This window comes from Lagenorhynchus albirostris, chromosome 2 (genome assembly GCF_949774975.1).
Source record: "Lagenorhynchus albirostris chromosome 2, mLagAlb1.1, whole genome shotgun sequence".
NCBI lineage: Eukaryota > Metazoa > Chordata > Mammalia > Artiodactyla > Delphinidae > Lagenorhynchus > Lagenorhynchus albirostris.
The window spans coordinates 152,080,291-152,096,801 of NC_083096.1; the positions used below are offsets into that span (position 1 = coordinate 152,080,291).

Here is a 16,511-nt window from a genome sequence, read left to right on the forward strand (position 1 = left end):
TGCTTAAAGGTCATTAAATACAAGTAGAAGTGCATTAATTCAGCAAACATTTATTTACACCTTTCCTGTGCCTGACTACATAGTGGGGACTAGGAATAATGAGGTGACTCTAGAATAATCCCTAATTTCAAGGAGCTCACAGCCTGATAGGTGAGACAAGTCTATCAAATACAGTATTATGAGGACTACATTTCTACCACAGGGCAATGGGAATAAGAGAAAGGGGCTTACTTGTCCTAGGGAGAAAGAAAAGCTTCATACAAGATGACACATTTCAGCTGGACTTTGCAGGATAAGTGGGATTCTATATGACAGAGAAGTCTGATCATTTCTCTGCTCAAAACCCTTTATTAGTGTCCGTTTTTCTCAGTAAAAACCAAAGACCTTACTGTGGCCTATATGGCCCTACAGAGTCTGGTCCCCCATTACTCTCTGACCTTGTCTCTTTTTCCCTTCCCCTCCCCTCCCCCTACCTCAGGGCCTTTGTACTTGCTCTTTCCTCTATCTTGAGTGAGCTTCCCCAGATAGACACATGACTCAAGTTTTTCCGTAAAAAAGCACCTACTACAGTGATACCTTCCCTGACCATCCTACTTAAATGGCACCTACTCAGCTCTCCTTTTCCCCTCTCCCTGCTTTATTTTTCTCTGTAGCGTGTATAACATACTATATAATTTACTTTATTTTCCTCCCTCCCGTCTTCACCCCTCCCAATCCCCTGAGAACCAGCTCCAAAAAGACAGGGAGTTTGTTTCTTTATTTATGTATTTCTAGTGCATAGAGCTGTGCCCAGCACAAATACTTCTTGAATGAATGAATGGTCATTCAACAACAGTCTACTTTCAAGAAATATGTTGTGTGATTAGATTTTTATTGAAGTATAGTTGATTTGCAATATTATATTAGTTTTAGGTGTACAGCACAGTATAGATTTATAAATTCTCATAACTACATTCTAAATGTTATAGGATCTCAGACATCTTTGAAACTGCATTATAAGTTAATTTCTTGCTTAAAAAGTCCAAGTAGACTCTCATTGTTCGATCTGTAATGAGAACATGGGGAAAAAATGAGGAGTAATGAGAATCTCTATATGAAAATAAAATCTTATGAATGTGACAAGTTTCAAAAAGTTAAGGCCATTTGTTTAATGTGGGTGTCTGTTTATTCCCTTAATCTTGTTTATTTCCATAATTCTCTAATTCTCACCTGTCTCCTCCTTTAAGGTAAGAATTACTAAGCCAAAAAAAAGAGAAATGAAAAAAAAATATATAAAAACAGATTAATTCAATCTCCAATAAAAATTAGGTTTTGTCTTATGACTTGAGTTGTTAAGGATAAGTAGAAAGAGAGCTAAGATTTTGCAGGATGGAGGCTGGGATGTTGTTCATAAGTGAATGACCATATTACTCAGAGGAGGGCAGCCCCTCTAGCCGGATGCAACCTTTAAAAGGTACATCAGCCACGAACGTGAAGGCCGATCACATTTTTTCTCCTGCACAAATATACTAGAGCTGTAACTTAGTATAACTTTTATTAGTATAACTTTTCTCTTCTTTTCTTCCTAAATCTTCAGTATGGTAAATTGGTCAGAGAGATCAGTTCTGACTTTAAACTTTACTCTAAAAAGACATGTTATCTTGGGAGGCAGTGGCTGGAAGTCAGAACTCTTGGGTTCTGTTCCTGGTTCTTTCTCATTTTCTCTCGTCTCATTTCCTCACCTACATGAACAGAAGTAGGGCTGGATTAGATTATCTCTGAGGCTGTCTCACACTTGGACAGTCTGACTTTCCAGTGGCAGGTGGAAACTTGTGAGCAGCCAAATATAGTGTGCCCTACCATGAATATAAAACGAAGATTTTTCTTCCCTTTCTAGTTTCCTCTGGGAAAATGATTGCTGTTTTCTAGTTTGATTACAGCATTCCTAGAATGCAAGTATAGTTTGTGTGAAACGCTAGAATACCTTAGGGAAATAGCCTTTCCAGAATTCTGGATGTTTCATATAATATAAACCAGTGTTATGGTGGTTCTTCCCCAGGAGTTATTGCGGGAGGTTGCATGATGTTTCCTCCCCTCCCTTTCTATTTTGCATTAGGATGCAATATAATTGACATTCTGGAGCTATTATACTTGATGGCTGCTGTCAGTGAAAGCATATTAACTTAAGAACCTTCTGAAATGCTATTTAAATGAGATCTGTGTTTCCCATCTACACATCTTCTAAATAATATGTTTTTAACCACCTTTGATATAGCTCTTTTACTTTATGCAAATCTTTCCTGTCACTTTGTGCCTCCAGTCACTTTGTTAATCAGCTAGGGCACACTTAGGTCTGCTTTAAGGATGAGAAAATCAGGGCAATAGAGACAACCATTACTGGAAAGAGCCCATGAGTTAGGAGAACTGAATTCTAGCCCTAGGCCCTGTCAAACTGATGTGTCTTTGGGCAAATCTCCTCAGCCTTCTGAGCCTCTGTTGCCTCATCCATAAAATGGGGGTAATCCCTGTCTTGCCTTCACTGTAGGTCTAGGGGGAGACTCAGATGAAGTAATGGGATATGAAAATGCTTTTGAACTATAATGAGGTATGTAACAACAACAGACATAACTTACCTACGAGCTTCCAGAGAGTTAGAGGCAGTGCCAGAATCAGTACCAGTGTACTCACACCCAGCCTGGCACCGTGTTTGAAAATCCAGCACCACCTTTGGCAGAGTTGTAGCATCTAAAAGGAGTGATCTTTCCTTCCCTTTCCTTCCTCACTTTACCAGCTTAATTTAGTTTTAGGTAACAGTTCTATTAAGATTTTTATGTTTGATTTGCTTTACTTACGGTACTATGTTTTCCTTCTGTCTTCTTCACAATCTGATCAGGAAATTTGTACATAGACTCCAGGCAAAATCTCGCTCCTTCAGTGATGCCTCCCCCTGGTTATCCTCACATCCCGCAGGCACTCAGCACTCCAGGAACAACAATTGCAGGTGATTTGGGGTGTGGTGTGTTGGGGTTGGTACTTGGAGTTTAATATTGAAAAAGGCTTTAGCTGCCCCGACAGGGAAGGAGGCTGCCTCAGGAGCGGGTGAACTCCCTGTTTCAGAGGGGTGGGGTGCAGAATACCTGTAAGATGAGGATCATAAGAGCCACCTTGTAGAGGCTTCTGGGTGGGTGAGTGAGAGCATATGCGCTGAGTTCCTGGCACACATAGGAAGTGTTCAATAGGTGTGTGTTTCTTTCTTCCTTTGTCCTCTCCCAAGTCACTGCTGACATTGCCTCCTTCCTTCCAGGCCATCACGGAGCCATGAACCAGCAGCACATGATGCCTTCCCAAGCCTTCCAGATGCGGCGCTCTCTGCCTCCAGATGACATCCAGGATGACTTTGATTGGGATTCAATTGTGTAGAGCTTGTTTCTTAAGGCACCAGACAGACCCAAGCGTTACCTTTCTGTGCAGTGAAGGGAAAGGTTTGAGAGAATCCAGTTGAGAAAACAAAGTTTCTAATCATTTTACCAATGTTATTGAAATTTTTTTTGAAGACAATCAAAAAGATTTTAGCTGGATAACTTACTGCTTTTATCTGACCCAGACAAGTACTACATGTTTGTCTCCCTGCCAGCTGCCCTATGTAGCTCCTAATTGTTGTGTGATTTGAACGGCTTTTGCATATTTGTGTCAGTTTGATGTTGACCACAAGTGCCAGACTGATTTTTCAGACAGAGCCTGTTTTGCTGCAAGCAGTTTATAGATGCATATATGTAAATACATGTACAAAAATTATTGAAAGGCTTCAATTTTTTCTAATTGGATTATTATGTCTTGAAAAGAAAAGTTACTGTGAGTTTTTATTCCTTGTTAGGCTATTTTCGGCAGGATGCTTTTAACTGATGTAGGCAACTGAAAGGAAATAGATTTTTTCAAAGCCCAGTTCCCCTTATTTAATCTTTTTCGGAAATGTGAGTATTGAGTTCTACTCAGTAAGCCAGAGAACCCAGAGTTTGATACTCTCCAAACAGTCCAAAGGGGCATGTTGTTCCTGAGCAGCATGAAGGACTGACCAATGTTTTTTTGATGCCTGGGGGATTCTAGAGTTCATGTTGCACCGTGTCAGCATCTGGTTTTCTAAGTCTGCATTGTATGCCAGTATTCAATGTGTTTGATTAGAAGCTGGGCACTGCTTGGCTTTTGAAACAAATCAATGTCTCCACATTCACTTATGTATTTATTATTCAAAAGTGTTATTTTAATATTTATTGCTATCTTCTGTGAATGCTCAGCTCCTCTTGGGTTCATTAAGGAGAAATGCAGTGTCTGAAAGCACAGAATTATTTTTCTTGATAAGAGTTTACAGACAAGACAATCAGAGAGAGATTGTGTCATTCTCTTTATCATTACTCCTGCCATGTGAGTATATTCTCTATCTTTGCATTCCTGCTAATTGAGACTTATTTGCTAAGTAGGATTTTCTGGAATTTGAATCAGAGTTCATTTGGGCAACGGGACAGCAGGGCAGTGTTTGTATAGCAAGTTTCCCCCTCATTCTCTTTCCATTTAGGAAGCACTGAAAGGAGGGTAGAGCCACACATGGATTTTATTTGCCTCCGTCTTCAGTGCAGTTACTGTTGAGTGGCCTGCTGTTTCTGTTGTCCTGTGTGTCTGTGTATGCATGACGTTTGGTTCCTTTCTTTGAAATGCAGCCTGCCTCTTAGGGGTTTTTATTAGTTGTTTGTTTTTTGTTTTGTTTTATTTCACAGTTACTTTGCATGGATTGATTGTCTTAGTTTTGTAATGAAACTAAGAGAAATGAGATTTCTTTTTTTAATGAATAGATTTTGAATTGGTTCTTTAGACCAGAAAAAAAAAGCAGAATTTTTCAGTTCTAATGGGGAAACGATGTTCCATCAAATCAAGGAGTACTTAACTGCTCACTGGTTGCCTTTTAGCATCTCTAGTCTCTATCAGCCATGCTTATTAAGTCACTTTAATTACCCTTACTGATTCTGTGGTTGAGTAATCTCTACTTGAACTAAACAAACACCTTTGTTTCTCTGTGTGTGTATGTGAGAGTGTTTGCGAACGTCTTTGGGTATTTTTTTTAGTGGAGTGTTGCCTTGAATGAATCACTGGGAAGCCAGCCATGGTAAAGGCTGGTGAGGTTGGGGAGGAGGGAAGGGCTTTATATTCCTGTTGTTTGGATCCTGCTTGGCATGAAAAAGGAAACTCAGTTCCAGCCCCTTGGATCAGTAAAAATCAGAGGATTCTGGAAAGGCAGCCAATCAAGATGAGATAGCAGCCTGCAGAGTAAAAGCTTGGAAAAAAAGGGGGTGATTCTCAGTAGTCTGCTCAAGTCACGGTTCTCTAGATACCAAAATAGCTGTTTTGAAACTATAGATTGTATGGGTAGCAGTGTGCACTTTAAACAATTTGGGTGTTAGAATGCAGTAGCTTATACTGAGTTATTCAAGTAGAAACCGCTGATGAAGATGTTACAAATTGTGTGAAGCTAATTTCCCATTTGGTAATCATTTACTGATTTGCAGTGATCAGTATTTTTGTGAGCATTTAAACTTACCATGAATGGCCCTGGAGGCAGAGCCTCCATCCAGACCCATCCCACACTAGTGATTCATGTGGCCAGGGAGCCCGGGACAGGCTTTCTCACGGGCTCCAGCCAGACAAGGCTCCCTAGTGAGGTGCAGAGCATCCCTCTAGTGGCCATCTCAGTTGGTAGTTGTAAATGCAGAGCAGTTCTGTCTTGGACTTAATTGACTGAAGACTTTTGGGGAAAGGAATCCTAAATGCATGTAATCAAATGGGGGTACTCTGTCCAGGAGAATAATCCGACTGGCATTTGTGGCAGTGTTTGAAATGTAAATGTATTCATGTATGTTCTTGTAAATACATGTCTCTCAGATGTCCTTTGAAGTGGGAGGGAATCAATCTGGGGATTATTTCAAATGGAATAGAGTATTTTGATATTGTTCATTCAGAGGGTGATGTGTACATATCTATATTGTATATATGTGATGAAAATGCATTGGCTTTTTGTGCAGACACAATCTGCTCTCTGTACTGCTGTTGGACAGTCAGTGTTTTAATGTTTCTACAGTTTTGCTATTGCACGATTTCATATTTTGCCTCTATGATGAACGGCACCCATTCTTTGTAACTGTTTAGTGCTGTAAAGAAATATCCCAAGTGTCATTAGGATTGTTGCTGCCAGAAGTGATATGCATGAATGGCACTTAAAATAAATATATTATGTTAACTCTATTTACAACACCAATTGGTCTGTGTCATTTGCTGCAGTTGAGGGAACAAGATTGGAGCTAGTCCAGAAGCAGAAAGCCTGGAGTTAGTCATTCCTTGGGGTCTCAGAGGTTGTGTCCCATGTACTGCTGCCTGAGAACAGTCATTGCTGCTGTTTATTGAACATCTCACTTGCTCTGTGAACTTGAGGAAATTATTTCATTTGTCTGAGCTTTCATTTTCCTCATTTACAGTGCCTATAAAATGAGAATAATACCTACCTCCTAGAGTTGTAGAGGGATTAAATTAATTAAGGCATTTAGAACAGCATCTGGAACATGAAAAGTACTCAGTATGTGCCACATGCTGTGCTAAGTAGATATTGTTATCCTCAGCTTACATGTGGGAACAACTCAAGTAGAGGTATAATGGCTTCCCCACATCCTTTGTTGGTAAGTGGTAGAGCAAAGGTTTGAATCCAGAGCATTTGACTCCAACGTCATGTTTTTTACACCGTCCTCTATTACTTCCAGTGGAACACCCCGGTCCCTCTACCCCTACCCTGGACCCTAGTCTTGCCCCCAGCACTGCCTTCCCAGAGTGCTCTTTCCAAAAGGTGAAAGTGGAGCTTCTTAACATTTGCTGAGCCCACACTGTGTCAGCCCTTCCCATGAGAAATTTAGAGATGAAAAAGCCACGGTTCCTGGCTGTAGGGGGTACAGACTTACCCAGGACAGGGAGCAAATGCCAGCCCAGGGAACTTGCCCAGGGAAGCTACTCTGAAGATGCCCCCTGGCAAGGCAAGATTCTGTTGGTGAGCAGTTAGGTCATGCTGAGGCTAGGGCATTGGCTTAGGAAAGCCTTGGGGTGGGCATGGGCTTTTTAAGTTGAGTTTTCAAAGGACTCAACGGGAGAAGGTGTTTCCATTTATACCACTGCTCTGAGCCAGGCATGGAAGCTAGATTAGCATGGGCGCAGGGTGAGGTTGAAGCCAAAGAAGTGACGGTTTGCTAGTTAAGAGCCAAGCACCAGCAATCCCTGGAGTTGGGATGAGTGCTGGTGTCCCGACCTGATTGTGGAAACAGGCTCAGAGAGGCTACCAATGGGCAGACCAACGACACTGGTGGAAGTGGACTTGAAGCTGCGGTCTGTCTCACTCAGGAAGGGGAGAGATTCCCACCAATCCCATAATCCTGCTCAGGACCCCTCACTACTTCTAACTTAACCCATACAACACTGTCAGGAAAACCTATTTTTAACCATTTTACCAATGGGAAACTGAGGCTCAGAAAGATTAACTTGCCTTAATTAAGTTCTCATAGGTAGTGGAGGATCTGGGGTCATTCAGTCTGGGCCTGACTCCAAAGCCCATTTCCTTTTGCTCCACCCAGGGATAGTGCCTACCCATCCTGTGTGTGTGTGTGTGTGACTTGGAGGAGCTCTGCTTTTCCATCAGTGCCTCTGAAAGACTGTAGTAGGGGGCACGGTTAGATCTGGTCACTTTGTGCTGATTCAGGCACAGCTAAAGTGCACCTTTGTGCTGATCAAATGAGAAAAAGATCATAAAGATGCATGTTTCATTCTTGTGGCTTTACCATGTTGCAGTGTGTTAAGGGCTGCTGTTTATAGATGTGCCCTTACCAGTCAGACAGAGCAGTCCTGGAAGAACCACGTAAGCATCAGTTAGCATTCATAGAAGGGTTGACCGCATCAAAAGGCCCTAGGATCACAGAACTATCTTGAAAGCTTCAAGCTGGGAGGGGCCTTTGAAATCATCTAATATAAAACACCCACATTTTGCAGTTGAGAACATTGAGACCCAGAGGGGAAAGTGACTTGCTCGAAGTCATACATTAGTTAGGGGAAATTTGGGGGAAGGGGAGGAGTGGAGAAAGTCATCTTCCCGGCAGGAATTTAAAATTCCTCACACATTGTCTTGATCTACACAAGAAGGTGATGCTGTAGTATAGTTACTGTAGTTATTGCTCCGCCTTACAGAAAAGCAAACTGCTTTAGAGAGGTAAGGCGCAAGGCAGCAGCATCCTGAATGCATTCAATCAAAGCATGGGAATTTAATTAGACACACTTGGCCAAAAAGAGAAAGAAGGGAAATCTTAATGTGAGAGTACCTACCTGTGATGAACGTGTGCCCCTCAGTGAGTGCAAGTTGGAAGATTCAGACCTGAGACCATAACTTATGTCTGCTTCCAGGTGCCTCTCTGCCTGAGCGTCTCACCACTGAGTGTCGTTCCAGTGGGTAAAGATACACATTCTGTACAACATTGCACTTGGATGCAAGCCAGCTACTACAAAGACAGACTGTAACCAAGAATTAGGAAAAATGACCATGTTGGGCTTATTGAGATGGTGTGTTTTTCCCCAGTGTGGTGCCTTCCTAAAGGGTTTTCCAGAGGATTTTGGACTTACCTCCCTGTGTGTCTCCCTCACATGATAAGCAACTAGTCAACATGTGCAAAGCACACATTTGGTAAGTGCACCAGAGCCGGAGTCTAACCCCAGGTCAAGGCTGCTTCGACCCAGCCCTGAAGCTGTGCCTTCAGCAACGCTGACCCTGGAAGTCCAGAGTAGGACGGCCACCGTGTATTCCATGTTACTTCACGTTACTTATTCTAAGTACTTGTGGGTTATCAGATTTCGCCTTCAAAACAACTGTGTGGTGGATACTATTGTTATCAACCTATCGCAAAGGCAGAATCTGAGCCACAAAGAGATTAAGTCACCTGCCCAGGGTCATCCGCTCGTAAGTGGTAGAGGTAACAATAGCTGGAGCAGGAGAGCCAGGATTTCAAACCCAGGCCATCCAGCCCCGGTGTCTACACTGCAGTGCGCTGTGCTGTCAGTCCTTACAGGGCAAAGAACGGGGAGCCTTAGAACAAAGCCATGAGGCCGCAGTGAGCACCAGAGGCCGCCAGAGGGCGCAGGGCTGCCAGCTGTGTGCCTTTCCTTGTTTGGAAGGTTTCCTTTACCACAGGGGCTGTGTTCTCTTCCTCTGCAGCCCCCAGAGCTGGGAGCTCCTACAGACAGGTAGGGACCCCAGTGGCCAGCCCTCAGACTCTGCTTCCGCATCAGAGCTTGCTGGAGGGAGCCGAGGAGCCCTCTAGTCCTCGGCGATAAACATACTGGGGGGGCCCACTGCAGAGTGGCCTCTGAGTCTGCTGCCTGGGCCCAGCCCTCCTGATGCCCACTGTCACCTACTCTGAGGTTAGGGTGGGGAAGGTCACCCCACCATCAACCCCAGATCTGAGTTTCCTGAGGCTCTGCATTCCTGGGACCAGTTGACGTCTTGTTTAGGCAAGTGGCCGGGCCTGCCACACACCTTGCCACGGGGCATCTACCCTTGTCCTCCCAGCCCTGCCTCTGAGCCCACACACACTCACACAGCGAGTCCCGGGACCGTCACAAACATGATGATTATTGCCACTATTTGCCAGGCCCTGTGCCCAGTACTTGACAGCAATTATCTGAGTTAGCACTCCCAGTTACCTTGGAGGTTGGTGTCATTATCCTCCTTTTACTGCTGGACATTGCCACTCAGAGAGGTGAAGTCATTTGCCCCAGGTCACCATCAGTGAGAGGTTGGCAAGGGGACGGGAACCCAGAGCTGCCTTATTCCGGTCTGCTCTTCCCACCGAGGGCCTTGGCCTCTTCCACAGCACTCCCCAGCTGCCCTTGATCTCCCTCAGGGCCATTCACCACACCCATCCCAACCCACCCTACCCTAGCACGGGGCCTGAGCTGATGTCACTGGGTGAAGGCCACCCCTCTCATGATGCAGCCCCCAGAACATCAGAGAGGCAACTTCCTGTCCCAGACAATGGCAATAAAGACGTCCGAGCGCACTTCCCACCCTTCCCATGCCTGAGTGACGTCCATAGGCAGAGGCCTTCCTGGGAACGGTCTTCTGGTTCCGTGTGAGAACGTGTGAGTGCATGAACTCTGTGACTGGGTGTGGGGGGTGCGGTGTAGGTCCTGTAAGTCAGGGTAACTGCGAGTGCTTGTGTGACTCCGATTGTGCTCACGAGGCCCTCCGTGTGTGTGAGCCAGACCTTGTGTGTTTGTGCTTGTGTGTCTTGTGATGGTGTGCTCATGTGTCTCTGCCTGGATATGTGATTGTGTCGCCTGCATGATTGCGTCTGTCTGTGTGTGATCGTAAGCCGCAGACAGGAGAGAAAGCATTCTGCCCAGGGCAGGGAGGGCGGGATGGCTCCCCCCTCAGGTTCTGGCTTCCTCCTCCCTTCCTAACCTTGTTAGCCACTCGAGTCTTCCCCAGCAGCCCACGTCCCCAGAGACATTTGCCTGGGATAGAGCCGGATTCCCAGGCACACTCAGGGTTAGGCCCTGCAAGTCCAATACAGATGAATTCTTCCCCTTTTCTCATCACATCCTTGGCCTGGCCGCTGTCACTGCTTCTCCCCACTGTGGCCCTTTGGACTGGATACCAGATCTATCTATACCTGCTCCTGCCCCCAGGCAGCTCCTCCCCTCCTCCTTGCACCCCGCAAAGCTTCCTGGCCAGACCAGAATCTGGTCCATTGTGAGTTGCTGGCCTGTGGCTGATCGTGTTTTCTGCAGGCGTCAAAGCCCAGAAAAATACATGAGGCAATGGAAAGAACACGAACTCTGGAGTCAAAAGAACCTAAAGTTCCATCTGGGCAAGACGTTGCTCTCTCTGAGCCTCAGCCTCCTCATCTGTATAATGGGATTAAAGTGTTGATGGGCTCATCCATGAGAAGTCAGATGGAAGCAGCCAGCACGGGCCCTGGCACGCTGTTGGTCCCAAGGACCCATCTGCCTTCCCTGTCTGCCCTCCTCCCTTGCTTCTCTTGCACACGCCAAGACCCATGGATACCCCAGCACACCATCCTTCCAATCACCCCTGGCCCTCCCAGGGTACTGCTGGGGGTGGAACACACCCCTTCCCTCCTGGACCAGTGCAGCAGCCATACCTAGAGAGTCCGCTCCCAACACCAAGGGCCATGATGATCTTTCTAAATCACAGCTCTTCTCATGGTCTTCCCCTAGCTTCCCACTGTCACCGGGTGAAGGGCAAAATGCCTTAGCCTGGTGTTTAAAGCCTTCTCTGGCTGCCCACCCACAGCCCCTCTTGAGACACTCTCTGCTTCAGCCCATCCTCCCTCCCTTCCCCTGTGTGCTTCCGGTTGCCAGGCCTTTGCCATATAGCCCCCATCTCTGTGGGTCCAAATCCTCCCATTGATCAAATCCTCCCAGTTCAAATGCCACCTGGTCTGGCAAGCATCCCCAGACCCGGCCACGGGGGGACCTTTTCTCCCTGCGGAGCCCCAGGGAGTTTGTGCCCGTGTCTTATCCTCCCTCTAGCCTGTGGGCTCTGAGGCACATGGCAGGAGCTCCAGGTGGGTCTCCCTCCTTCCCTGACAGCCTTCGGGTGTGATGGGTTGTTTTCGTGGCCAATGCCCAGAGCAGGCCAGGGTGTGGCAGGAGGAAGCCCTGCTGTGTGGGGAGCAGATGGTGAATGGAGCTCCCCCAGTGCCTTGTCCCGACCAGGCCATGGGGATGTGAGATGACACTGCTGAGCAAACAACCAGACACACCCTCTGTCTACTCCCCAGCTGCCCCCGCAGAGCATCACGGGAAAGATCCTGCCCACCCCAGCGCCTGGGGGAGGGGAGGGAGCCCGCCACCCCTGCCTGGACTTGGGCTCAAGCCAAGAGGCTTCAAATTCCCACTCAGCCATCCACTTTCTCTGTGGCCCTGGGCACTCTCCCAGGAGCCTGGTTTCCTCCTCTGTACAACGGGTATCGCTGCCCTGTAAAACAGGGTCTGACTCAGTGGTTGTGCCTTTCTTCTTCTCCTTCCCCAAAGATGGGGGTCTGGGGCTAGGAAGACAGGACAGGAGGTATGAACCGAATAGAAGTTTAGCTTTTCTTTGGCACTTGTGAGAACTGGCCTCTGTTCTGGAATTTACAGCTTTGTGACTGCAGCTGGTGCCAAGTCCACCTGGCAATGAGTCTGAAAAGTTGTGCCTTCCTCTAGGCTGAGCTAGCCGCACACCTGTGTCTGTGCTTCCCTCGCTGTTGGCTGGGTGCCCTCGTGCAGAGAGCCGCCAGTGAAACTGCTCCCGGAGCTTCTGTCCGCACCCTCGGGAAAGTCATGGTTTCTTACCCTCTCTGGGCCTCTGAGCTTCAGTGTGCCCACCTATAAAATGGGGTTCTATAGTGATTTCTTATGTATTCCCAGAGCTATTGGGAGGTTCACATACATCGTGATGCCTTCCTCATGCAGTTCTGGGCTCTCAGAAGAACCTCCAGGACGTGTATGCAAGCAGGATGCGGAGGCTGTAAAGTGTGGGCCACAGCCTCTTCATGGTCACACAGATCAGCATGGGAGCCTTCAGACTCCCACCTGGGCTCTGTCCCAGGCCTTTCTCCCTAGGGTCAGCTGAGGCCTCCAGCCTGCAGGGAAGCAGAGCCAGGCCTGGGGGGGCTGGGCCTCAGTGGACCCAACTTTAACAGGCACCCTGGAACCATGACGAGGTCACCCAAACACAAGAGTTCAACAATCTCTAGGCCAAAAGGAATGGCATCAGCATCCTCACAGAGACCAGAGGGTGGCCCGACAGCAGGGGAAACCCACGCAGCTGCCAGCAGTGGGTGAGGGGCGGCTGGGCTGCAGGGCTGGGGCTGGTTTTCACACCTGTAAAGCACGTAGCCTAGAGCGAGTGTTTGATCAACATTCGCTGCTATTCTTAATGTTATGATTATTACTAATACCACAGCCTTCCTGGTCTCCTGAGAGATCGGGGCTACCCACTAAGTGCCAGGCCTTGTATGGGTACTGGGGCCACGATGGAGCAAGACACAGGCTCTGCTCTCAGAAGCTCGTAGGAAAGTGGGCAGGACAGATAGTTTGGTAGGTTTTATAAGGGGAGAGTATAGGAGGCTGGTGGAGCCCAGAGGTGGTGGGGATGGTCTTAACACAGGCCTGCTGGGGCTGGAAGTCAGTGAGGAAAGTTTTCTCGGCAACCCAAAATTCAGTGTAGTTGTTATTGTCTCCATTTTTCTGATGCAAAAACTGAGGTTCAGAAAGGGCACACCGCTGTTCACTGATGGAGCTAGGACTCTACCCCAGGGCTGCCTGGCTCCAAAGCTGGAGCTCTTTCACCTACAGCACCCCAGGTATGGGCCCCTTCTTCCTGGCCCACTCCTAGGGAGTCTTTCGGGATCCTGGGTAAAGGGTGAGCAGGGGCCTGACCATGATGGGCCTTGAATGCCAGGCCAGGGAGTCTGGGCTTCCTTCTGAAGGTCTGGGGCAGCCACTGATGGGTCTTCAGGTGGGGAGGCAGGTAGAGGTGGCATGGCCTGGGAGGCTATGGAGGTGTGAGAGTTTGCCAGAAGGGGTGGCCTTTGGATGTGAGGTGCCCAAACAACCCAGACCCACTCACCACCCGTAAGAAATGATGAGGGGTGTTGGGGTGCTGGGGAACCGAGGCCACAGGACTCAGGTGGGGGCCTGGGGTGATCCAGAACCCCAGGCTTCCAAGAGGACCCCAAGATCCAGCAGCTTCGATGCAGGAGAGGAGGGAGGGGGTCTGAACTCACACCTGGGCCCAGGCTGGGCCAGGGAATTGGCAGGGGTGGGAGGGGCGTTGGTTCACGTTTCCCAGGGGAGATGTCAGAGGTAGGGTTGGGTAGGTCAGGGCCCGAAGTGCTGAGGCCTGTGAGCCGTTTCCTCTTTCTCACAGTGTGGAGCTTACATCACTCCCACACACCCGCTCCACCCCAGCCTTGCAGCAGGTAAGCCCCGGCTAAGGGGTTATGGGAGAAAGAGGCTTCAGGAACCAGAGGCCCCTCCCTTTACCCCCAATCCCACTGTAACTTAGGAGGGGAAAGACTGAAAAGCCAAAGGGAGCCAGAAACAGAGCTCCTGCAGCCCACAGCGGCCACACCGAACCCCATCCTTCATGCTAAACCAAACCCCAGTCCAGCCTGAGCCCCACACTTAACCCCAGACCCAGCCCCAGTCATAAACCTGACCCCACCCACACCTCCAACTTAAACTGCAGACTCAGCTCCCGCCTTAACCCTACCACAGAACCCTAAGCTAACCCCAAACCAACCTCCATGTCAGCTACAATCCCCACATCGACCCAATCCTAGCTACACCCCTGATTCCAAACCTAACCCTGACCCTTACCCCACACCCAAGCTCAGCTCCATCCTGACCCTGACTCAAACCCCAATCTGAGGCCTAACTTGAACTCCTATCACTATCTGCTACTTCATCTTGCCCTAATGTAACTCCAGTCCCAGTTGGTAACCTAAGACTGATCTTAACCCAGCCTTCACCCTAACCCAGCTCAAGTCCACCCAACCCCAATCCCAACCACAGCGCCAGCCTCAGCTGCACTCCTGATCTCTACCTGTGCTCACCACCATCCCAATCACAATACATTCTACCCTTACGTGTATCTCTAGTCTCACCTTCAACCCAAACTCCATCCGTAACCCTAAGGTACCCTATCCCATCCCTAACCCTCTGCTGGGGCTCATTCCCACCCAGCTCTCAGCTAGCAGCGGCCACCATGTGGCTGGACTGGACATGTAGACTTCAGCGTACACACACACACACACCTTGCATATACTAACACACTTCAACTTACACACACTCCTCAGTGTACACACACACACTAGAAAAGGGAGGGAATCTTAGTCTGGTTCTGAGGACTAGCCTGAGAGGGCAGGTTGGCCAAGTGTTTCCTGCCCCTCCCTTGGGCTGAACCCCTTTGAAGTACCCTCCAATTTCCCCTGCAGTGTTGACTTTTCCCACCCAGGGATTCCCACCCCCACTCCTTTCTTTGGAGCCATCCTGGCTTGCAGCCAGATTGGTTTGTAGATTAGAACAAAGCAGCTCCCAGGGCTCCCCTTCCTCCGTGTCCTGGAGGCTCTGCTCACAAAAGAATACAATGAACACACACTATGCCGGGGTACAGTCCTCATGAAGGTCAGAGTCTAGAGGGGCAGAGACACACACCCAAGTAATCCAACTCAACAAGATCCCCAGTAGGGGAATGTATCTGGTTCTGTGAGAACAAAGAGAGATTATTTAGCTGAGGATGCAGTGGGGGTTATTTGATCTGGGCCTTAAAGTTTAAGTAGGAGTTCACCTAGTGACAAGGAAGGAAAAGTCTTCCAGGCAGATGGAGTAACATATTCAAAGGCAGGGATGCTGGGAGAGTTGAGCCTGGCAGGAAAGGCCAGGGTGGGGGAGATTAGGCTGAGTTAGTTGGGGGAAGCAGAGCAAAAAGAGGAGGGACACGGTGCGGGCAGGGGGTGGGGGGGATGGTTAGAGGGGCAGGGGGCAAGGGAATCAGGAGGGAGTGGGGAGAGCACATCCAAGGATGATCTGAGGCTGCAGGACAGGCAGGACAGCAGGCCCAGCACCAGATGAGAACAGGCTGTGGCTCAGATCGGCAGGTGGTCTCCAGAGGGGCCAACGGGGACCAGAAGCTGTTGTGGCTGTTGAACAAAGTAATGATAACTGAAGGATCTTTTACTGAGTGCTTTCTGTATGCCAGGCATTGAGGTAAGCATTTTTATAACCTCATTTAATTCTCAAAATAATCCCACGAGGTACGTATTATTATATTGGTCCCCAGAGAGGATACAAGGGGCCCTGATGTTCAGAGAGGGAAACAATTTGTCCAGATTCACACACATAGGAATGGGGCAGTAGATGGGACTCGAACCAGGCCTGTGGATGGCAGAGCTGAGTCCTTCCTCAAAGTCACAGTGGCCAAACCTAACACCTGCCTTGGTAATCTCATTTCTTAACACTTGAAGCCCCCTGGCAACCTCCTCCTCTCCCGCAGGCTGAATTACTCACATTTCCTCGATTATTCCTGGCCTATTTCATCTCCCTGCTGTCTCACGTGTAGTATCCTCTGCAAGAAACGGCCTTCTACCCTCAGCCCCTTCTCTAAGAAAATCTCCACCCATTCTCTAAACCTCCTTTGGGAAAGCTTCTTGAACTGCCCCGCCCCTTGGCTGTTCGAATGGCCCCTCCATTCCTCATGCCCACCCACTCCCCTAATCACCCTGCATCGCCACTGGTCCTCCCTCTTTAAGGGCTGGGCTGGGTCTGCAGCCCCACCCTGGCGCATGGCGTGGCCCACAGCCATCAGTGAGTGTGAGTAGTTGGTCCTGAATGCAGGACCCAGCCCAGCCATGGGTTAAAGTGGGAGTCCAGGAAGGGGCTGGGGCTCTGACGGC

At 48.4% G+C, this 16,511-nt stretch overlaps 1 protein-coding gene across 7 annotated transcripts in view; it reads left to right on the forward strand.

Annotated features, from left to right (window-relative positions):
• The window catches only part of FOXJ3 (forkhead box J3), a 130,850-nt gene extending 124,583 nt beyond the window's left edge, over positions 1–6,267 (forward strand). For all 7 annotated transcript variants that reach the window (XM_060140358.1, XM_060140363.1, XM_060140356.1 and 4 more), the window contains 2 exons: positions 2,873–2,980; positions 3,284–6,267. In XM_060140358.1, the coding sequence (XP_059996341.1) occupies positions 2,873–2,980; positions 3,284–3,399 (224 nt within the window). In that variant the 3' untranslated portion in view covers positions 3,400–6,267. The remainder of the gene's footprint in view (positions 1–2,872; positions 2,981–3,283) is intronic.
• The last annotated feature ends 10,244 nt before the right edge of the window (positions 6,268–16,511 follow it).